Source organism: Maniola hyperantus, chromosome 26 (genome assembly GCF_902806685.2).
Source record: "Maniola hyperantus chromosome 26, iAphHyp1.2, whole genome shotgun sequence".
Taxonomy (NCBI): domain Eukaryota; kingdom Metazoa; phylum Arthropoda; class Insecta; order Lepidoptera; family Nymphalidae; genus Maniola; species Maniola hyperantus.
Window position 1 is genome coordinate 697,592 of NC_048561.1, and position 22,596 is coordinate 720,187.

General features: G+C 37.6%; 3 protein-coding genes across 7 annotated transcripts; 1 reads left to right on the top strand and 2 right to left on the bottom strand.

Moving 5' to 3' along the window:
* Positions 1-2,342: 2,342 nt before the first annotated feature.
* dsh (Segment polarity protein dishevelled) lies at positions 2,343-10,164 on the bottom strand. Of its 2 annotated transcripts, none has more exons than XM_069507522.1 (9): positions 9,082-10,164; positions 8,049-8,220; positions 7,502-7,684; positions 7,139-7,284; positions 5,957-6,114; positions 5,338-5,439; positions 3,901-3,983; positions 3,588-3,735; positions 2,343-2,781 (listed from the first exon to the last, which is right to left on the bottom strand). In XM_069507522.1, the coding sequence occupies exons 1-8, from the start codon at positions 9,964-9,966 to the stop codon at positions 3,590-3,592; spliced, it is 1,875 nt and encodes a 624-aa protein (XP_069363623.1). In that variant the 5' UTR covers positions 9,967-10,164; the 3' UTR covers positions 2,343-2,781; positions 3,588-3,589. The 2 variants fall into 2 exon arrangements, with proteins under 2 accessions (XP_069363623.1, XP_034838138.1); XM_034982247.2 differs by having other exon boundaries at positions 3,588-3,738; positions 9,082-10,161.
* Positions 10,165-10,791: 627 nt separating this feature from the next.
* LOC117994375 (uncharacterized) lies at positions 10,792-14,017 on the top strand. The gene is made up of 5 exons (XM_069507603.1): positions 10,792-10,978; positions 11,051-11,139; positions 11,598-11,719; positions 12,470-12,546; positions 13,333-14,017. Exons 1-5 carry the CDS (start codon positions 10,906-10,908, stop codon positions 13,461-13,463), a joined length of 492 nt encoding a protein of 163 aa, XP_069363704.1. The 5' UTR covers positions 10,792-10,905; the 3' UTR covers positions 13,464-14,017.
* Positions 14,003-21,622, bottom strand: LOC117994049 (uncharacterized). Of its 4 annotated transcripts, none has more exons than XM_069507504.1 (7): positions 21,433-21,621; positions 18,642-19,991; positions 18,159-18,248; positions 15,481-15,585; positions 15,034-15,156; positions 14,589-14,711; positions 14,003-14,265 (listed from the first exon to the last, which is right to left on the bottom strand). In XM_069507504.1, exons 1-7 carry the CDS (start codon positions 21,565-21,567, stop codon positions 14,071-14,073), a joined length of 2,121 nt encoding a protein of 706 aa, XP_069363605.1. In that variant the 5' UTR covers positions 21,568-21,621; the 3' UTR covers positions 14,003-14,070. The 4 variants fall into 4 exon arrangements, with proteins under 4 accessions (XP_069363605.1, XP_069363604.1, XP_069363607.1 ...); XM_069507503.1 differs by having other exon boundaries at positions 18,594-19,991; XM_069507506.1 differs by lacking the exon at positions 21,433-21,621 and adding an exon at positions 21,009-21,164 and having other exon boundaries at positions 18,594-19,991.
* Between the last annotated feature and the right edge of the window lie 974 nt (positions 21,623-22,596).

Below are 22,596 nucleotides of genomic sequence, written 5' to 3' on the forward strand. Positions count from 1 at the left end.
ATTGTCGTGCCTACTCGTAGCACAAGCTTTACGCTTAGTTGGAGGGGAAACGGGAATATTATTCATGATTAGCATGACTAATTTTTTTTTTTTTTTTAAATTGTCGAGCACGACTCATGAGTATAATATAATAGAGATATTAATAGATATCTGACTCAATTTTGACTAGAACAACAAATGATAGAATAATAGGCGTAATACGCTTGTATGGAAGTCTCCTCCATGTTTAGATTTCATGATACCAATTTCAACCATATATCAAAGTCAATAAAGTCGAGTTTAATTTATCACAAAAACGATGCACCTCCGCTCCACTCCACTCTGTAAGTGCGTCGAGCCTATTAGTTAAATATTATTGTTAATCTATTCACAAAATACTAGAGTACAATTATCATTAATTTACACTAAACTAATATGATTTATTCATAAAAATTTAAAACAATGTATACAGAGTGTTTCTTTTTTATTTGGAATAGTTTGGGAAAATCTTTAAACCAAATGAGACGCGATAGTATTAGCAATTAGCAATCGAAAAATGATAATTACAGTTCATAAAATTATATAATAAATTTTATAATTTATTTTAAATATTTCACTTTTTTAATCTGATTTTTGAACCAAATACGCAAGATACTTTAGCCGCCATGTTAATTCCGACTGTGACGTCACATGGATTGAAATTGTAATGTATTTCACTAAGAGAACATCGTTGATTACCAATCCGTGTGACGTCATGACAGCTCATGAACCTAAAAAGATATAGATAGCGTTTTCACGGCGAAATTTAAATGCATTTTTATTGCACTTATCAATTAAATAAATTTTTTGGTAGTTTATTATCACTTTAGGATCAAATTAAGACACTTTTCAAAAAAAGGATAAAATGTTGACCGATTTTTTATATTAAAACACTGTTGTTTTGTTTTAAGATTCTAACATATTATTCCAGACAAATAAAATCACTCTGTATAATTTTTTTAATAGCAAGTTTCAAATTTTTATGAATAAATCTACAACAAATAATAATAATAATAAATGTAATATGGCGTCGCTAGTAAACTAATAATTGGCGTCATTTATTTATTTATTCATTATTAATAATAAAATCGGTTCAATTACGTCACTTTTTAATATTAAGTTTTTTTTTGAAAAACTAAGCTGTACGCCCACCGACTTTGGCACAACGCAACTAAGAAGAACTTTAGGTAAAAAATATTTCATCATACCTCATACTGTTTGAAAAAACTACCAAAATTTTTTTTATACTTAATATTAAAAAAAAATTTACTAAGCCAGTGGGCGTACAGCTTTACTTTATTTATTTAAATTTTCAAAAACTCATGCATATTTGACTATAAAATGATAGTCATAATAGTGGAAATTTTCAAAAAAGCACGGTTTACATTATACCAGACTAACATGGCCGCGTTTTGTTATCAGGTGAGTTATGAAAGACAAAGAGGATGTCTGCGCTTGGGTACAGTACCACCACTTCTATAAGCAACGCCGATGTACTTGCGCAGAAATCTACATATATAAAAAAGGAAGGAAGGACTGACTGATCTATCAACGCACGGTCGCACAGCTCATCCGTAAAATCACGGACGAGTGCACAAACGCCCTTGGGTTAGAGCTTTTCTGCGCAAACGAATTTTGCCGATGCGACTCATAAAAGTGGTAGTACTGTACTGTTTGCTTATACTAACTAAACAGGTTGAGTGACGAACCAATTGTGCGGCAGCGCAGACACCCCCGCCGTCGCGTTACCTCGTACAGCCAAATCGATCGATAAATCACCCACTGCGCAAGTACGAGGTCAGAGTTGGTTTTTCGTGACTGTATCATTTATTGCACACGCGTTGTGCGACCAAGCCTTTATATATAATACGGCACAGACAAAACTACATGCTATAACTAGTATACAATAACTATAAACCAATCACGTTTTATATACAAAAAAATAAACCAAATTTAAATCCACAAATTTTTTATATCCAAAAGTTGTTTAGTTACGTGAGATGTTTAAGGGGGGAGGGGGTCAAGTCAAATCTCATCTAATCTTACGTTGGAGAGGGGGGGGGGGGGGTCTCGGCAAATATCACGCAATTTTTTTTCTGATTGAAACAAAAAAAATTATACCATTTTGGTCCATTTAATCCAGATTGTACATGCTTAAGATTTAATCTTAAGCGTAACCGTAATACAATTAAGATCATTCAATAATTCGTTCGAAAGAAAATAATTTCATTCAAGTATCCAACGCCTTTACGTAAAAAACCCACATTTTGAAAAATCTCACGTGAGATTGGGGGATGGGGGAGGGGGTTGAATAAAATCAGAAAATTCAAAAAAACACCTTACGTAATTTATGGACGCCCCCTTTCATAATTTGTTTATGGACTAAGAGCCAGCGCGTGCCAGACCTTCGTTATTTTATAAAAGCCGGAAGTTTCTCTGCGTAGTGTCTGGCAATGCATGACGTGATAAATGCGTGACGTTTTATAATAAATAAATAAACAAATTTGTATTAATAAAACACGCTTCTTTGAACATCCGAATTAGGTATGTCTCAACACAGCTTTTGGGACGCATTTCACCTTAATGGTTAGGGTCACGACCCTTAGTGATGAACACGATAAAGAGAGAGTAGTTTAAATTTGGTTCAATTTTTGATTACAATCGACAACTATATTGGTTTATTTCATATTGTTGTTATTATATAAATACGTACGAAATTCCTATAATTTTATTTGGCAGTGACGGACACTTTAGAATTTTGTCCTGAAACCAAAGACAAAAGAAATGAGTGGTAGCACAAACTATGACTATGAGTATACATACAATATACAAACGTCAATTGACATGAGTGTGTAATAATTGACATGAGTGTATGATCAATTGACATGAGTGTATGGATAATTGAAATGAGTGTATGGATAATTGACATGAGTGTATGGATAATTGACATGAGTGTATGGATAATTGAAATGGGTGTATGGATAATTGAAATGAGCGTATGGTCAATTGACATGAGTGTATGCACAATTTATGAGTGTATGAACAATTTATTTTGGACTATGAACAACATAGTGAAAAGTGATAATAGCACAATTTAAAAAGTGTACAAAAGTATCGTATTTTGAAAGAAATGTTTTGACTTTGATTTATGAGTGTATTTTTTAATTTGTTATTGTATTGTAAATTTAATTTACATGAATCATAGAACAATTAATTTATTTTATGAATATATGAACAATTAACATGAATGAGAGTACAATTTATGAATGTTAGAATTTTTTATTATTGAAATGAGTGCGTGCACAATTAATTATACAAGAATGTGTGAATAACATTAGTGTATACAAGTATTGATATGAGTGCCTTCATAATAGACATGACTGTATATACAATTATCAATGAGTGCACACACAAGTTGACATGAGTGTACTGACAATTTGTAGGAGGGTGTGCACAATTAACATGAGTGTATGGACAATTGTTGACATGAGTGCATGTACAATGGACATGAGTGTATGGATGATTTGTATGAGTGCATGCACAGCTGACATGAATATTATAGAGCGTACCGTTAGAGGAAGAGCACGGGCCTGTCAGTGGCTCGATCAGAGCCACTAGAGTGGGAGTGAGATCGTCTCGCCCCTCCCCCTCCGCCGTCCGCCGCCGCGCTCGTTCCGGACCCACTTGAGGTTGACTTCACTTCGTTCTCGCGGGTCGCTGCTGCAACGTCAAGATAAAAAAAATAGTGGACTTGTCAAGTTTGTCACAAAATATTCTCGTTAAAATATAACCCGTTGTAAAAATGATTCTGAATTTTCAGGTTTTGCTTATACTAAAACTAACGTTGTATATAGATAACATATTATAATATCAACAACATACCCGTAGGCTCCTTAGCGGTGAGATGGTCCGAGCCGGCGCTGGAGCCCCCGCTGCCGGACAGAACACTCTCTTCACGATTGTAACTGCAAATGTGTGAGTGATGAGTGATTACACAATGGATATGAGTGTATGGACAATTGACATGAGTGCAGATACAATGGATACGAGTATACGGACATTTGACATGAGTACTGTATGCGGCAGAAAATAATGTACATCGACCTTTATCGTCGATCACGTCGATCTGTCGCGACGTGATTGAAGGACAAATCAATAAACAAACTCACTTTGGGATTGATAATATGAGTAGTGATATTTATGCTCGCCTCCTTCATGCTTTTAAAAATAAAAATAATAAAATAAAATGTTTTTATTTCGACCAACAAAAGGATCATATTGGTGTTAGTAATTACACAAAACTTTTACTTTTGATATAAGAAATAGTAATATATCTATGTAGAACATAGATATATTACTATTTCTTAGTAATATATCTATGTTCTATATCTATTTTAAGTATATTTGACGACCTCCCTGGCGCAGTGGTGAGCGCTGTGGTCTTAATAGTGGGAGGTCCCGGGTTCGATTCCTGGAAGGGGTTTGGAATTTTATAATTTCTAAATTTCTGGTCTTCGGCCGTCGCTAGTTACCACCCTACCGGCAAAGCCGTGCCGCCAAGCGATTTTGCGTTCCGGTACGATGCCGTGTAGAAACCAAAGGGGTATGGGTTTAATAAAAACTGCCATACCCCTTCCAGGTTAGCCCGCTATCATCTTAGACTGCATCATCACTTACCACCAGGTGAGATTGCAGTCAAAGGCTAACTTGTATCTAAATAAGAATAATAATAAAAAAACCTCCAGGTTTTTAATTATACCCATGCAAAAGATCACGATCACGAATAACTCACTTCCTGAAAATGTCAGAGAGAACTGCCACTCAGTACACTCATTCAAATACAGAGTGAAGCAGTATTACCTATCATTAATATAGAGTATTCTATATATTATATGTATTTATATTTTTTCATATATTATGTATATAATTATTTATGATAAGTATTATTATTGTATATAAGTTGATTTGGGTATTTATTATAAGATATTTAAGTAGTTTATTAGATTCTAGTACTGTAGACCTATTCCACTTCTTGATACGCCTTACTCACAACCTTGAATGGGAAGCTGGAAGAAATCTCTGTTTAGAGATAAGCATTTCCAATGTAACTTAATTTATTATTACTTTGTAACTACAATTTTTGGTACATGAATAATAAAAATAAATAAATAAATAAATAAATAACAAAAAAAACTCACTTTGGCATTTATAATATGAGTAGTGATATTTACGTTCGCCTCTGCCCTGGCGTTTATAGTCCACGCTTTTAAGTATATTTTATAGAAAAACATATGAATTTAGATATAAATGATCACTAACCCATATATGGTATGTTCGCTGGTGACACACGAGCTGTACTTGAAGGGGATGGGCTGGTAGCCGTACGAGCCCGCGTACGGCATGTACCCGGGGCCCATCATACTGAAACAATTCTATTTATGAGGGCACCATTGCCAGAGTGTAAGTAAAATTGACATAAGTGTGTGTGCAATTGACATGAGTGTGTGGACAATCGACATGAGTGTGTGGACAATCGACATAAGTGTGTGGACAAATCGACATGAGTCTACGTAATTATTGAAATGAGTGTGTGGACAATCGACATGACTCTACGTAATTATTGAAATGAGTGTGTGGATAATTGACATGAGTTTACGTTTTTTTTAAATTTATTATGAGTGTCATCTATCATTTACGTGAGTCCATATTCTATAGTTGACTTTGTGTATTCACAATTGTCATGAGTGGGTGTACAATTGAGATAACTTTGTGTATACTTATCATGAGTGTGTATACAATTGTCAGGAGTATGTGTACAATTATCATGAGTTTATGTATAATTGTCATGAGTTTGTGTACAATTGTCATGAGCGTGTACACAATAACTTTACATTTACTTGGAAGCGAAATAAGGAATATGTAGATTTTTTATACTCACTTGGGGTTAGGTAGAGGAGCCAAGGTATCTGACGCCAGACTGTCCTGGTCCGCGCTCCTCAGCCGCAGGGCTGCCATGTCCGCACAGAGCTCCCCCGCCACGTAGTAGCATTGTTCGGAAAATGTGATCTTGTTGACCGTGTGTCTGATGAAACCGGCCTGGAATGAGGAAATTATTTTTGGTTTAACTATCCATATTGTTAAGATGAAAACCACTTTGATATACTTTTACATACTTTAATCACGGTTTGCTTATTAAATTGGTTTACAAGTAAGTACAATGAACTATTCATATCCCAAGTGTCCCATAGAGTCTAGAGTCTATGCCAAAACCATCGACTCTCGGAGAAATGTCAGAGGGTACTAGCCAGTGTGCAGTTGACTATCAACATTAGTCCTGTAACACACTATAAACAATCCGCCTAACAATATAAACGGTGTAACCAGAACGCTAACAAAAACCTAGTGTTATTGGTATTGATTCTGAGCACAACCTAATTTTAGAGTATTCGTATCCTCTTCTTCCTAATGTAATATGAAAAGGACAGATGCAGTTTGACAGTTTTAAATATAATTTTTAGATGGTAAAACCCGTGATTTTAGCGCACAGTCGCGAGCCTACTGTTTAAATTTGTAGCGTGAACTAAAATTTAGAGTCTTTAAATGTAAAGTTCATGTTCTGTCCCTTTTTAGCATTGTTAAAAAGAAAAGGATGCAGATACTCTAAATTTAGTTTAGAGAAAGACAACGGAATCGGTGCCATTGTTATACTACCTAAACACAATTCAATACATTACCTTTAGCGTCAGCCAGATGTTTTATTTGCAAAATAATCGTAAACTTTTACAAAATTATAGGATGTTTTTACATACTTTTTCGCGTTTTTTTTGTGGTATCATATCAGTAATCATCAGTACTATCACCTTTGTTTTTGCCAGGGTTCTGGTTACAGCCTGTATATATAAAAAAAAAACGAAAGCCAACTGACTGACTGATCAACCAACGCACAGCTCAACCCACTGAACGGATCGGGCTGAAATTTGGCGTGCAGATAGCTATTATGACGTAGACATCCGTTAAGAAAGGATTTTTGAAAATTCAAAAGTAAGTTAAATTAAAAAGTAAAATAGGGGGTTTGAAATTTGTGTACTTAACGCAGATAGTATAACATTAATAAACTTACTTTGAGCATATGCGACGCATATTTCCTAGCGTCGCGTCGGTCCGCTATACCCGCGACGTGCTGAAGTATCCAGTCCACCACGTCGGCCCCGATGAACGCGTTGGGTATCGTGATCTTTAGCCACATTCGGTCGCGGATCTCCAAACCTATGTAATACAAGAGCATGTATAATTGATCTGGAGAAACACACCACTTGCCAGAACAAGCCAATTGATATGGAGAAACACCCCACTTGCCAGAACAAGCCAATTGATCTGGAGAAACACCCCACTTGCCAGAACAAGCCAATTGATCTGGAGAAACACCCCACTTGCCAGAACAAGCCAATTCTAGCAAGTGGATCTGGAATAACACCTCACTCACCAGAGTCGGGGCTGAGCATAGCTCTCACGATCCTCGCCATGTCCATGCCGATAGCCAGGGTGGGTTCAGCTGGCAACGAGCCAGCGTCTGACCCTCGCTCTGGTATGGAGGCCGCTGGCAGGGTGGACAGGGGAGGAGGTGGGTACGCTTCACGGAGAGCCTGTGTGTGGGCTACCCATGCACCTGGAAAGAAAAAACCATGAAAACCTTACTCATTGTATCTGTACTTCCCACGAAACTTTCACCGATAACAGCCGCCAAACAGAACAACTGTATTGAGGCTGCCATCTTTTATTGAGGTTTACCTACATTTAGTTTTATTTTAACCACACATCATATGATTATTATGATTATTATGATTATTATGATTATTATGATTATTTTGAATAGACTAAGCAGCTATCGCTGATGAGTCTATATCAGAAGTGCTTCGAGTTTTCCAAATGTTTGTCTAATCTATTCTTGAACTGAGAACTTGACATAACCACATCCTTAGGCAATGATGGTTACATGCCCTAATTTTTTTTTTTTAAATATTACCACTTACCAGGGTCAATGGGCCTGACGGGTTCTGTGCGTGGGATGGTGAAGTAGCCCTTGGGGTTGGGGTCCCAGCACTTGGCCACCACCAACTTGATGGGGCCTGGTTTCTGGACCACCTCGCGTAGAACCCTCACTGCTTCATCGTTGGTCATGTCTTCGAAATTTACGTCGTTAACCTGGAAAGGGAAGTGGATTCAGGTTTTTAAAAATCCCGTGGGAACTCTTTGATTTTCCGGGATAAAATGTCCTTCCTCTGGATGCAAGCTATCTCTGTACCAAATTTCGTCAAAATCGGTTGAACGGATGGGCCGTGAAAGGCTAGCAGACAGACAGACAAGAGTGAATAGGCATCTTCTAGGTCTTAGGCCACATCATCACTTTCCATCACGCGTGACTGTGGTCAAGCGTTTGCCTATAATGAATAAAAAAATAAAATAAAAAAACAAAGATTCCAACGAATTGAGAACCTCCTCCTTTTTTGAAGTCAGTTAAAAAGACACAATTTCACATTTAAAATATAAGCACGGATAAAATCCATGAACACACCTGTGTAAAATAAATATTATTTTGAAATAAATCACTATTAATATTATGATGTGAATAATATTGAGTTGTTTACTTGTGTTACTTGTCCTTCAATCACAACACAGTAGAGCCGCAGATGAATGAATGAATGAATGAATATACTTTTAGTTTTAGTGTACAGAAAAAGCTGTGATAGCCTAGCGGTTAGGATGTCCGCCTTCTAATCGGAGGTCGGTTCCATCCCGGGCATGCACCTCAAACTTTTCAAAGTTATGTGCATTTCAAGTAATTTAATATCACTTGCTTTAATGGTGAAGGAATACATCGTGAGGAAACCTGCATGCCTGAGAGTTCTCCATAATGTTCTCAAAGGTGTGAGAAGTGTACCAATCTGCACATGGCCAGCGTGGTACACTATGGCCAAAACACTTCTCACTCTGAGAGGAGACCCATTCTTTGTAGTGAGCCAGCGATGGGTTGATCATGATGATGAAGTAAAATACTAGCATTACCTGCAAAATCATGTCTCCAGGTTCAATCCTGCCGTCCAAAGCCACTGCCCCTCCTTTCATTATACTCCCCACATAAATTCCCCCATCACCACCCTTATTTGACTGACCCACTATTGATATACCAAGAAAATTCACAGTATCCATATTCAAAGTAACAGTTATAATATGCATGGACATGGTCGAGTCAGTGATTGAAGAATAAGAGGATGTTCTAGACATAACTTGGGGCCTCTTCCGTCTCCGTTGAGGCCTCTTGCGTGAACTGACTTGCAAGTGTGACACGCTACTGCATTCTGTTAACGCTCGGTCTACAGATGCATTTGTATGCCTCCCTGTGGTTGTAGTAATCTCAGATTGGCTGTCAAATAGACTCGTAGAGTCTAAATCTGAGGATAACACTGAGGCTGTTTCATATTCTAAACCGTGGTTACCATATTTCGAATGACCATTTATTCTGAGACCTCGGTATTTGTATTTGTCACACGAAGCCCTGTGACCGGGTCGGGAGCTTATCGTACTGTCTGTATCGGTACAGGTGTCCCTAGTTAAGGGCACTGTAGGAGCCCCGTGTATGTTTTGTTTCGTCTTCCCAGCATTACTGTCAGTACACTGCGAAGCCCCGTCCGACGGGTTGGAACCTTCCGCGGACACTAGCCAAGACACAACACGACCGTTAAAACACGGCAGATGAGCGTTATCGTCCACTATTTCCTCTTTAACAACACCGAAATCATCATCCATGGATTTGAAAAAAAACTTGTAGTTCGGCCTGTTCAATTGATTTTTAAAGTCCAACAGCGTCACTTTCTCGGGAGATATCGGTATTTTCACTAAATACGGCGTCTCCTCGTCGTCTATGTAATAAATAACCTTTGTCTCCTCCATTTTAAAACATTTATTATTGAAAACTAACAACACCCTTACGATCTATAAATATCAGCCGCCATCACAAAAATGGACATTAAATTAGTTCAGTTCGATGACTGCCCGCGGCACCACTGTCGACTTTAGGTAACAAAATAAAGGTTCTTTTCCTGTAAACCCGGATTCCCAAAAACCAAGTTAATTTTTTGGAAAAACTTAAAGTGAAAACAAAATCTATAATTCAAGAGTAATGATAGATAAGATTTATCTGTAAAGGAGTGTAATCTGATAATAATATTTTATCGCATAAATCATTCTTATCAGTGATAACCTTATTTCATAAAAGATCATCCGATTTAACTAGCTATGAAATATTTTAATTTGAGAGTTCTAGATATTTTTTATCATTTGCTGCATCATTAACAAGAAGCTTATCTAATTATTAATTTTAGAAGTTGGACCCACCAATCAAGCATACATTTTTAATCTGTAATTAGATTCCAGCACAAACGGGAACGACATGGGAACGACACTAAATTTTATTTTTGCATTGTTGGTACACCTGATGCAGATTAGTGCTGCCAGATTAAATTCCTATCTTCCCACCATTCCCACCCTACGATGATACATCAGTGCCAGGGTGTGGTTTTTCACAGTCAACCAAATACCAATTCGTTAAAATAAGAATAAGAAAATGCTGTCATGCAATTTCAAATCATGGTTTCATCGTTTTACTGGCTCATTCTATTTAAACTGACCTCTTAAAAGGAGAAGTTCTCGATTCGGTGCTTAATTCTTATATTAATTCCCTTAATAGAGGGACATGTCCTTGACTAGCAACAATTTTTTTAAATGACAACAAATGTCAAAATAAGCAATGTTTTGAAAAGTGTACGTTAAAATTGAATTGAACAAATAAAACAAATTAAAGAATAATTTACTGAAATATTTGTTTTAAAAATGGTTATTCAAGAAGAACCGTGGTATATTAGTATTTGCGAAGAATTGGACGAATTCTGTCAGAAAGTTGATGGTACATAAACATAGTTAACATTACCTAATTTAGATTTTCGTTATTTCCTTATTTCGTTCTTTTGAATTGCAGATAAAATAGACAAGGAACTTCAACAGTTAAAGGCTTGCGAGAAAAGGAATGAATTGGAATACAAACTAACACAAGAGCGCAAACTTAATGTAAGTTAGAAACTTTGATCACCTCTGATATTTACTATATCAATACTTATTAAAACTATCAAAGATGTCAGGCAACTCATTTCCGAGCTTTCTAATCATTTAAACTAGCTGAACCCCGCGACTCCGTCCGCGTGGACTACACAAATTTCAAACCCCTATTTCACCCACTTAAGGGTTGAATTTTCAAAAATCCTTTCTTAGCGGATGTCTACGTCATAATAGCTATATGCATGCCAAATTTCAGCCCGATCCGTCCAGTAGTTTGAGCTGTGCATTGATAGATCAGTCAGTCAGCTTTTCCTTTTATATACATATATAGATAGATAAAATCCTTTACATTGTAATAGTATTTTTTACTAAGTTTATGTTTTAACAAAATTTTGGATAAGTTGAGAGACATTTCCGATATCATGTCAAGGTTTAATAAAAAGAAGATCAATTCAATTCAATGATTCCAGGCAGAGCTAACGCAGCAGCTAGCCGAGCTGGACCGGAGAGGAGATGAGCTGGCGAGGACCTGCACCAGCTTCTCTAAGCTCACCATCACAGAGAATGATCAGCAACGACTTGACAATACCAAGTTAGTTATACATACTTAATACTATAGATATACAGCACGATGGACCGACAATATAAAGAGGCTGGCGGGAAGTGGCTGGAGGAGGAAGGCTGAGGACCGGTTGTGGTGGCGCTCTTTAGGGAAGGCCTATGTTCAACAGTGGACGTCCACAGGCTGATGATGATGATAAATACTATAGATGTACTCATTGATATGACTGGCCACACCTTGTAGCTGGTTAAATCTAGGTGCGACCACCCTTAGCTTTTAGCCATAACATCAGTACCCATATTATAAATTCGAAAGTATGTTTGTTTGTTTGTCCTTCAATAAAGTTGCAACGGAGCAACAGATTGACGTGATATTTTGCACGGGTATAATTAAAGACCTGAAGAGTGACATAGGCTACTTTTTATCCCGGAAAATCCTAAATCCACGCGGACAAAGTCGCGGGCATCATCTAGTGTATTATAAAATACTAGCTAATGGCCGCGACTTCGTCCCCGTGGAATTAGGTTTTTCAAAATCCTGTGGGAATTCTTTGGTATTCCGAATAAAAAGTAGCCTATGTGTTAATCCAGGGTATAATCTATCTCCATTCCAAGTTTCATCCAAATCCGTGCAGCCGTTTTTGCGTGATTGAGTAACAAACATCCAAACATCCACACTTTCACATTTATAATATTAGTAGGAAGTAGGATTACACTCATTCCCACAAATGATACATAGGTATGATTATAGTCAATTCTAAAAGACAACTTTTTGTTTCAGAGAAGCTTACGAGTTGGCCAAAGAGCTCACGGGTATCAGGTTCGATTTCAGCGCGCCACCAAACAAGATGAAGGGATGTATCCTTTTTACCCGACTACGGCAAAGTCAAAAGGAAGGGTTCTTCTTCTTCTTCGCTCTGGGTTGGTTTCCGCACTTAAACGTTTCCGTCTGTTGTGTGTGGAGGAAGGGTTATGATTTTGGCAGTCTATGTATGTATGTGGGTTTGTATCTATGTGTGTTCCACTGTGGCTAAACTGCTGGGCCGATTTTGATGAATGACATGTCAATTGATTTGTTGTTATGGTCCGGGTGACATGGGCTACATTTTAAATGAACAAAATCAATGAGGCGGATGTTGCACCCAAAAGAGTGGGGGTCTCAAAAAAAATTTTGCTGTTGTATCGAGTGGGATGTCAAATGAAAGAGGAGAAAATTTTGAGTTCGGAAATATAAATATATTTATGAAATTAAAATATACCCAGCGACAGAAAAACAATTTTTGACTATTTTCGCACATGTGCGATAATACGATTTTACCGCACAGTTGGCCAACATTTCTCATTGTGAGAGGAGACCCGTGCTCAGTAGTGAGGCGGCGATGGGTGGATCATCTAAGTATATAAAAAGAAAAAGTGACTGACTGACTGACTGATCTATCAACGCACAGCTTCAACTACTGGACGGATCGGGCTGAAAGGCATTCAGATAGCCATTATGACGTAGACATCCGCTAAGAAAGGATTTTTGAAAAGCCATTCCCTAAGGGGGTGAAATAGGGGTTTGAAAGTATAGTTCACGCGGACGAAGTCGCAAGCATAAGCTAGTGATGATATATAAATAAAGTCCTCAACACAAAACGACAGACATCAAGAACGAGTCACGTAGAATATTGCTGCCGTTCGATATGGACATGGACCCCGACGCGCTGTGGGCGATGGTGAAGACTGCGAGCGATCCGGCGTTGTTCAACAAGGAGAACCAGCATCCTAATTAGACTAGTTGTATCGTGCAAAAAGTGTTTTATTTATAGTTAGCTATAAGAATCATAAAGTGGCTCTTTTCGCACATGTGCGATAATACGATTTTTCCGCACAGTTAGCCAATCATTTCTCAATCCGAGAGGAGACCCGTTCTCAGTAGTGAGCCGGCGATGGGTTGATCATGATATATATGTCGGCAGAGAGCTCTAGGATCGTCTTATTTCCTTCTATTGGCCGTTTATCTACAGGGTTATTATGTTGGCTTAATAGGAACACGGGATACAATTCTACACAAGTCGTTTCTCTTACCATCTTCAAACCATATTGTTTTTCTTACGTGTCCATGGTAACCCAGATTGTGTCATAATGCGTAGACTCGATCAACGCCACTAGACTCGGACTTTGCGTCCCGATTACTGCTGAGTATCTCCGACAATACATAATAATGTCACTGCACTGTTTACCGACAGTACTTTTATCGCACATGTGCGGTAATACCACTTTACCGTTTTCGAGGGAATGTATTGAAAAAAAGATTTAATTAAACACATAATAATTATTACAAAAACTTTATTATACTTATTGAAAAAGGTTTATTGAAACAAAATATTTATTACCATTTCAACATTCTACTGGCGTCAAAGGCGGTACGGGACCGGTGTATCGATGCATGGCTCGCATATGCTTCACCACGTAATGGCGCGTGCTGTACGTGCGCGTGCACAGCGTGCATGCATACTTGCACGTGCTGTGGCATGCGCGCTTGTGCATATGCAAAGTGTTGTTCACTTTGAACGATGCGGGGCAGAGGTCGCACTGGAAAAACAAAATACTCCATCATGAATGTTGAAACTGCAAAAGTAGTCTAAAGGTAAAAATCTGACTGACTGACTGACTGAGCTATCAACGCACAGCTCTGGACTGATCGGGTTGAAATAAATTTCAACCCCTAAAGGGGTTATTCCCGTTGAGTAACATCCTGTGTGTAACACTTACTCAACGGGAATTTTTCAAAATAGTTGTCCCGTTGAGTCGCACTGTTACTCAACAGCACAAGCTTGACGCTTAGTTGGAGAGGAAAGGGGAATATTCGTCATTTAACATGGCTAATATTCTTTAAAAAAAAGATGTTTATTTACCTGGAACGCCTTGTCAGTGGCGTGAGATTGTCTATGCTGGGCCAGTAGGTACGAGGCGTGGAACTTGGTTCCGCACGACTCACAGACAAACGGTTTCTCCCCGCGGTGACGACGCTCGTGGTTCTGTACAACAATATTATTGTATTAGAAATTAACGAAACTTGTTTGTGAAACATGTTAACGAAACTTGCTATCGAAACTTGTTGCCACAGCGCTGCAAAATCAATACTTACCTCACCTCATCATGAACCGATAGACGTCCACTGCTGGACAAGGGACTTGCCCACACGCTACGGTCTTGCTCCGCCATCCAGCGACTACCGCAGGCTCTTTTCGTGTAGTCTGTCTACCTAGTGGGGGGTCTCCCGACGCTGTGCTTTTCGGTGCGAGGTCACCATCCTAGCACCTTGGGAGCCCAACGCTGAAGGAAATATTTTCCGCCTACCCTCATGGACATGCTGCAAGCGCTCTGGAAGTCGCAGTAGGAGCACTTGTACTTCTCGTAGCCATGCTTCGCTCTGTAGTGGTCCTGCAGACGAAACTTGTTGCCGAAACTTTTGCCGCAGTGCTGCAAAAACAGTAAACACTGAGCTGTGCATTGATAGATCAGTCAGTCAGTCACCTTTTCCTTTTTTATCTGTAGACATGAATCCTGATTTTCATATATCTAACTTCGAAAACATAGGACTTTCATATAACCTTCCACCCTAACTTAGGGGTAAAATTTCGAAAAATCCTTCCTTAGTGAATTACCCACTCTACAAAGAACACACCCTCTAAATTTCATGTCTCTAGGACCAGCGGTTTAGGCTGTGCATTGATATATAAGTCAGTCAGTCAATCAGTCAGGACCTTGAATTTTATATATAGGAACAGATTGTAGAGTATTTACCTCACAGACGGGTCTGAGTCCGGCATGCTTCATAGCATGGTGCAGTTTGAGGCTCCCTTTTTGCATCGTTTTGTGACACACTTCACACTCTCCAGTCTCGCGACTCTACAACGAATGTAATCACACTAATCCATACTAATATTATAATGCGAAAAATTGTTTGTATGTCTATTTGAAATAAATGACATCCCAGAAAAGTGCACATTCAGTCAACACGCACACACACCCAATATGTAGGTGTGACTCAACGGGAAAACAATTTCAAAAAATTCCCATCGAGTCACAGTGTTACTCAACAGGACAACAATTCCAAAAAAATCCGTTGACTCACAGTGTTACTTACGGGGGTGTGACTCAACGGGTATAACCCTGTCTGTCTGCTAGCTTTACACGGCCCATCCGTTCAACCGAATTTAATAAAATTTGGTACAGAGATAACTTGCATCCTGGGAATCCTAGGACATAGGCAACTAACTTTTTATCCCGAAAAATCAGAGATCACACGGGATTTAAAAAACCTAAATCTACGCAGACGAAGTCGCGGGCATCACCTAGTCCATACTAATATTATAAATGCGAAAGTGTGTCTGTCTGTCTGTCTGCTAACTTTTCACGGCCCATCCGTTCAACTGATTATGATGAGGTACAGAGATAGCTTGCTTCCCAGGGAAGGACACAGCCCACAGGGTACTCTTTATCCCGGAAAATCAAAGAGTTCCCACGGGATTTAAAAAACCTAAATCCACTCAGACGAAGTCGCGGGCATCAGCTAGTATTATTATAAAGGCAAAAGTTTAAATGTGTGTATGTATGTTGTATGTATACTCTTTCACCAAAAAACTACTGAACGGATTTGGCTGAAATTTAGAATGGAGATAGCATAAACAATGACAAATTTAGGAGCCTCAATAGCTCAACGGTTAAGGAGTAGACTGAAATCCGAAAGGTCGGCAGTTCAAACCCCACCCGTTGCACTATAATTGTCGTACCTACTCCTACCACAAGCTTTACGCTTAGTTGGAGGGGAAACGGGAATATTATTTTATTTTATTTTTATTTTTATTGAATGGTTTACTAGCGATTTTAACATAAAACTTACTAACTATAATATATACATAGGTTTTTCTATCATGCACAACTATGTTAAATCTTTTAAAAGTAAACACTGCATGCAAATTCCGTACATGATTAGCATGGCCAATATTCTTTAAAAAAAAAGGACAACCCAGGCTACTTTTACTCCCATTGAGTCACAGTGTTACTCATGGGGTTGTGACTCAACGGGAATAACCCCTTTTTATCATGGAAAATCAAAGAGTACCAGCAGGATTGAAAAACCTATAAGTACGCGACAGGTCGAGATAGCAATCGAGGCGGAGTAACGCCCCGCATACCCGCACGTCCGCCGCGCTCGCCCGCACCGGGTTAGCTAGTGATATTTAATTGCACAAAGTTTGGGTCGCTAACTATGGGCCTCCTAACAAAGCTCAGAGTCAGAATAGAATAGAATAGAATAAATTTTTATTGCATTAACTGTGTAGTTACATTAGGTGTTATACTTGTTATAAAGTTCTAACAGTTTGCCACTTTGTGGCGTGCAATACTGGTTACATACAATATTTTTTAAATATTACAGCGGGCGATGGAGAGAGCTATGTGCGGAGTCTCTCTACGTGATCCAAACAGAGATAAGGAGATCCGTAGGAGAACTAGAGTAACCGACATAGCTCAACGGGTTGCGAAGCTGAAGGGGCAATGGGCAGGGCACATAGTTCGTAAAACCGATAGACGTTGGGGTCTCAAGGTGCTGGAATGGCGACCTCGCACCAGAAAACACAGCGTTGGATGGAGTCATCCACCTAGTGGAGAGTTCCACTAGGTGGATTCGCACGGAGCCGCTGAATTCAGGTGGAGCAAGACAGTGGCGTGTGGAAGTCCCTACAAGAGACTTATGTCTGTACGGGAGCGGTGTGCACTGTACAGGCTCGACCGTACCAAAGGGTGATCTCCCACTGAGCGGTTGGGTGTGCTCGGTAGCGCCAGCTGGGCCGACGGTTGTGTCTTGAAACTTCTATATATAGTACAGATTGCAGAAAACTCCGTTGGTGCGAGTACTGTCGGCGGTACATTCGTTCGGGACTACGTCATGAAATGTTATCGATTGAATAGCGCCATCTAGTTGCATCTGTGGCAACCGCCACATGTCCAGCTGTGGACGGCTATCGGTTAGTGATGATTTTTTTTTTAATTGAAAAGGTTCGCTAGCGAATTTTACAAAAATGATCTTAAATTACATAAAGTTAAATTACATGACGTTGTATGTAAAATCATTTGAAAGCAAACACTACATGCACATTAACACAATTTACATGGAACAATTATTAATCGTATAAGTAAAATAATAATACAAAAAGTAGCTAATACTTTCTGAAATAGTGAAAACACAAAAAAACAAAAATTATTCAAGGTGCAATGGTAATTGAATAAATCTAAAACTATAGTAAAGTTAACCTAGGAGTAAGAATAGTTAAAAAATAAAAAGTAAATGTTCAAAAAAGTGATAGATATTTCTGCGATTAATAAGTAGGTACTTATTAATCGCAGAGAGAACGAATCGAACAGAGAACATGTCTTAACCGTTTGATTGTCTAATTATGATGATGATGAAGTATACTTACAGCATCACAACTTCTCCGTTTCTTCTTAGCGCTACAACTGGCGATGTGTTCAACTAAGGCCTCTTTATTTGCGAATTCGCTTTTACAATACTGGAATAAAAACAAAAAAAAATTTATCTAAATACATAAAAGGAAAAGGTGACTGATCTATCAACGCACATCTCAAACTACTGGACGAATCGGGCTGAAAGGCATGCAGATAGCTATTATAACGTAGGCATCTGCTAAGAAAGGATCAATTTTTTAGATTTTTCCCTGAATGTCTGCTATAAGACCTACCTACCTGCCAAATTTCATGATTCTAGGTCAACGGGAAGTACCCTGTAGGTTTCTTGACGGTTGACAGACAACAAAGTGATCTAGGGTTCTGTTTTTCCTTCCTTTCCTTTTGAGGTACGGAACCCTAAAACAAAGGTTGTTTAAAATGCTACTCACCCTACACATAAAGCCGTGAGCGCCATGCATTAAAGTCTTATGCCTTACCAGTTTACTCTTCATCACATAGTTGTCACACAAATCGCACTTGACCCTTCTCTTGTCAGCCCCCGGGTGTGACCTTATCATGTGGGAATCCACACTCCGTATAGACAAGTCCTTTTGGCATAGTTTACATGTCACTCTTCTTAAATTAGTATCGTTATAACTGTACAGAATATTTTCAATTTTAGCTTCATCCATATCTGTTTTTGTATGTGCATCGTTAATAAAATTCTCGGTTTTTTGTGTGTTTTCAAAGCAATTTTCTACTTTCTGTAAGTTTTTGAAACAATTTTCAACTTTCATTGTGTCATTAAAACAATTTTCAATATTCATTGTGTCATTAAAACTATTTTCAATATTCATTGTGTCATTAAAACAATTTTGAACTTTCTGTTTGTCTTTTTGGGTGTTGGTAAAACAATTTATAACTTTCGCTGTCACTGATTTATTTGTTAGTTTCATTAGTTTATTGTTGGTTCGTTTCTCATTTCTAACATTATCTGGAGCTGCAACATTGTTACCTGTGTCCACTTCTGAATCTATCAATGTATCTATTGAATTATCATTATTTTTATTATTGTTGTCTAAATCATCATTTTCTGTGGCCATAGAATTATCTACTGAAATATAATTATGATTGTTACTCAAATTTTCGTTATTGTTATTTAAAGTATTATTATTTCTTGTTTCAGCTTGTCTTATATCATTTTCTGCATTTAATGATTCGTTAATTAAATTATCGCTATTAAAATTTACAACTGTGGAATTGTTTAATTGAACGTCATTGTCTATATTTTGTTTATTTTTTCTATGTGATAATTTATGACTGCTAATTTGTTTCTTATTTAAATTAATATTACATATATTGCACATAACGGTTCTGTCTTTGCTAGGCTTATGTTTTGTAGTCGTATGTGTATCATACTTTCTTTTTGCGATTCTTTTTTTGCACAATTTACATCGACATTTATTGATTTCCATATTTTGTGTATGTCTGTTTACATTTCTTAAATCTTTCGTTTGGTCGATTTTATTATTGCATATTTTCTTGTTACCAAAGTTTTCATGTTTATCGTTAAAATTATTTTCCACTGTTACGTTAACTTCCTTCTTTATTTCAGTTTTTTCTGAAAGTAGTTCTAATTCGTCACTTGAAAGATTTTCTATTCCAATATTCATATTTTCATTTTCCAATTTAATTTCTATATCGTAATCACTGTCTTCAATTTTGTTTTTCATGATAATAAGTTTTGTTTCTGCTTCCTTGCATTGTTTTCTGAAGTGTAAACAGTTATTGATGTTGTTTACGCAGTTCTGACATATACTCTGTGGTAGTCCATCGTCCATCTCTACCTGGAAACATGGAATGCTCCATATTATTAATACATTCAGGATCCATTAATTAACATTTTGTATACTTAATATAAAAATATGCATAGCTATATATATTATATAGGCATCTACTAGGTAAACGCATCCCATCTTAGGGGTCATCATCCCTTTCCATCAAGTGTGATTGTTGTCTACTTGTCTAGTGATTGCTTATCTAAATATATAAAACGAAAAGGTGACTGACTGACTGACTGATCTATCAACGTGCAGCCCAAACTACTGGACGGATCGGGCTGAAATTTGGCATGCAGATAGCTATTATGACGTAGGCATCCGCTTAGAAAGGATTTTTGAAAATTCAACCCCTAAGGGGGTGAAATAGGGGTAAGAAATTTGTGTAGTCCACGCGGACGAAGTCGCGAGCATACGCTAGTCTAAATATATAAAAGGAAAAGGTGACTGACTGACTGATCTATCAACGCACAGCTCAAGCTACTGGACGGATCGGGCTGAAATTTGCCATGCACATAGCTGTTATGACTTAAGGGTCTAAGGGGTTTGAGATTAGTGTAGTTCACGCGGACGAAGTCGTGGGCATAAGCTAGTTAGGTACGTATAAGATCAGGGTGCCTCTACCCAGCAGTCAAAGGCAGATTATCGCTAAGGCAAACTAGGCATGTGCCTAAGGGTGCGCGCGATCATGTATTAGAGTTCCTAGCCACCTAGCCTAGTAGTGTTTCATAGTGTTTTATTTTGTAGTAGGTAACTAAAACAATTATTTATCAACTAAACTATATACAGTCTAGGTAATCAGTGTTTCTATTTTCGACGTCATTACTTCCGAATTAATTTATACAACTTGAATCAAAAAGCAAAATAGAGAATCATTATTTTTACATTAAGAATATCTTTGCCTAATATATTACTCAGAACATTTTGAAGACAATCCAAAATTTATCAGCAAACTTTTTTACATTAGGTATTGAGTTTTACAAATAATTGAAACATAAAATAACTATATTAAAAGTTAAAACTCACCAATATTTAAAATTTTGTTTATTTCAGTGGTAGGTACTATAGTAATTCCTATTTTCACTACTACCTAATTATCCCTACTAAGTCATATTATCTTGGAGTGACCGAAACTGCCTGTGCTTATACAAAGTGTCATGACGTGATGTTCCTCATTCGTTCTTTTTAGGGTTCCGTACCTCAAAAGGAAAAACGGAACCCTTATAGGATCACTTTGTTGTATGTTTGTCTGTCAAGAAACCTACAGGGTACCTCCCGTTGACCTAGAATCATGTGATTTGGCAGGTAGGTAGATCTTATAGCTGACATTTGGGGAAAAATCTGATGGTTAGATCACACAAAAAAAAATTAAATTGTGGTGGGCGCTGTGGACATATAATCCGCCTCTGCCAGCAGTGGTGTATGAATATGTTAATATGTAATAACTTACCTTAACACCCGTAACAGTGTATACTAGTCCGGAATAACTTGCAGGGTCCATTTCTTCTGTAAATATAGGTATATTTGCCTTCGTATCAAGACACGTCCGACAAATCGCTAGCTTTGAAAGGGTGTTTTGATTCATAATTAAAAATTAAAGCGGTTTGTTTACCTATAGTCATAGAGAATAGTGATTATATACCTACTCTTTGATAATATAATTGATATTATATCAATACACTGTAGTCTGTGACCTAGATTCTCCCACAGAGTGGTACATTGAATATACGGGGTTTCTCCTTTCACTAGTTGGATTGCTACGAGCAATAAGGTCGCCTTTGTATACAATTATTTTTTAGTTTTAGTTTCAAATCAAAGTTTTAGATTCTTTGTTTTTGTTTTGTCATGTTATGTAATACCTATTTTTGTATGCAATAAAGTATTTCTATCTATAAAGAACTAAGTAACTAGTGGATTTAGGTTTGTAAACCTCTGTGATAGTAATTTATTGCGAAAATTACGAGTTTTTATTAAGTTTTCTGTTTTAAATTTAGTATTGAAGGTGTGTAGAAGCCATTTATGGTGCATTGCTGTGTAAAAGTTGTAGCGAACGCAAATTATGAAACATGACCTTTCCTATGATTTCTTTTGTTGTTTTGTGTTTTGTCCCTTTCGGGCTTACACATCTGACAAGTCTCCTTGATTCTTAGTCTGAGTGTTGCGTTGTCGCTCTACGTTGCTCTATGCATGACTGGTCTATGGCTCTATTTAAAAAAAAATAAGACGTGTCTTTTGTCGGTGGACGTCAAATGGACAAAGAGCAAAGAGTATTATAAATTATTTTAATCAATTATAATAATATACAGGGAAATGGACGTGTCCATACAACTTTTACACAGCAATGAACCATAACTAAATGGCAAAACCCACCTTCAATACAACTAAAGAAAACTAAATAAAAACTCGTAATAGTCGCAATGAATTACTATCACAGAGGTTTACAAACCTAAATCCACTAGTTACAATCTAAGCAGATTTAGTTATTTATCTATTGTACAGAGTAAAGCCCTTTCATGTGATACCCTGGTACAGGACTTAATGTTACTTTGTAAAATATTTCATGAACACGTTTTAATTTTTTTCTTGTGATGTAGGTAACCACAAATTCACTTGT

Coding starts and splice junctions, on each gene's coding strand:
- dsh (XM_034982247.2), bottom strand. CDS start 9,966: ATGGAGGAGACAAAGGTTATTTATTACATAGACGACGAGGAGACGCCG. Junction 8,221..9,081: donor CTGGAGACATGATTTTGCAG/GTAATGCTAGTA, acceptor TTCCCTTTCCAG/GTTAACGACGTAAATTTCGA. Junction 3,739..3,900: donor CACCGCTAAGGAGCCTACGG/GTATGTTGTTGA, acceptor TTGACGTTGCAG/CAGCGACCCGCGAGAACGAA.
- LOC117994375 (XM_069507603.1), top strand. CDS start 10,906: ATGGTTATTCAAGAAGAACCGTGGTATATTAGTATTTGCGAAGAATTG. Junction 11,140..11,597: donor CACAAGAGCGCAAACTTAAT/GTAAGTTAGAAA, acceptor CAATGATTCCAG/GCAGAGCTAACGCAGCAGCT. Junction 12,547..13,332: donor ACCAAACAAGATGAAGGGAT/GTATCCTTTTTA, acceptor ACAAAACGACAG/ACATCAAGAACGAGTCACGT.
- LOC117994049 (XM_069507503.1), bottom strand. CDS start 21,567: ATGAATCAAAACACCCTTTCAAAGCTAGCGATTTGTCGGACGTGTCTT. Junction 15,157..15,480: donor GACTCAGACCCGTCTGTGAG/GTAAATACTCTA, acceptor CTGTTTTTGCAG/CACTGCGGCAAAAGTTTCGG. Junction 14,712..15,033: donor CTTGCAGCATGTCCATGAGG/GTAGGCGGAAAA, acceptor ATTGTTGTACAG/AACCACGAGCGTCGTCACCG.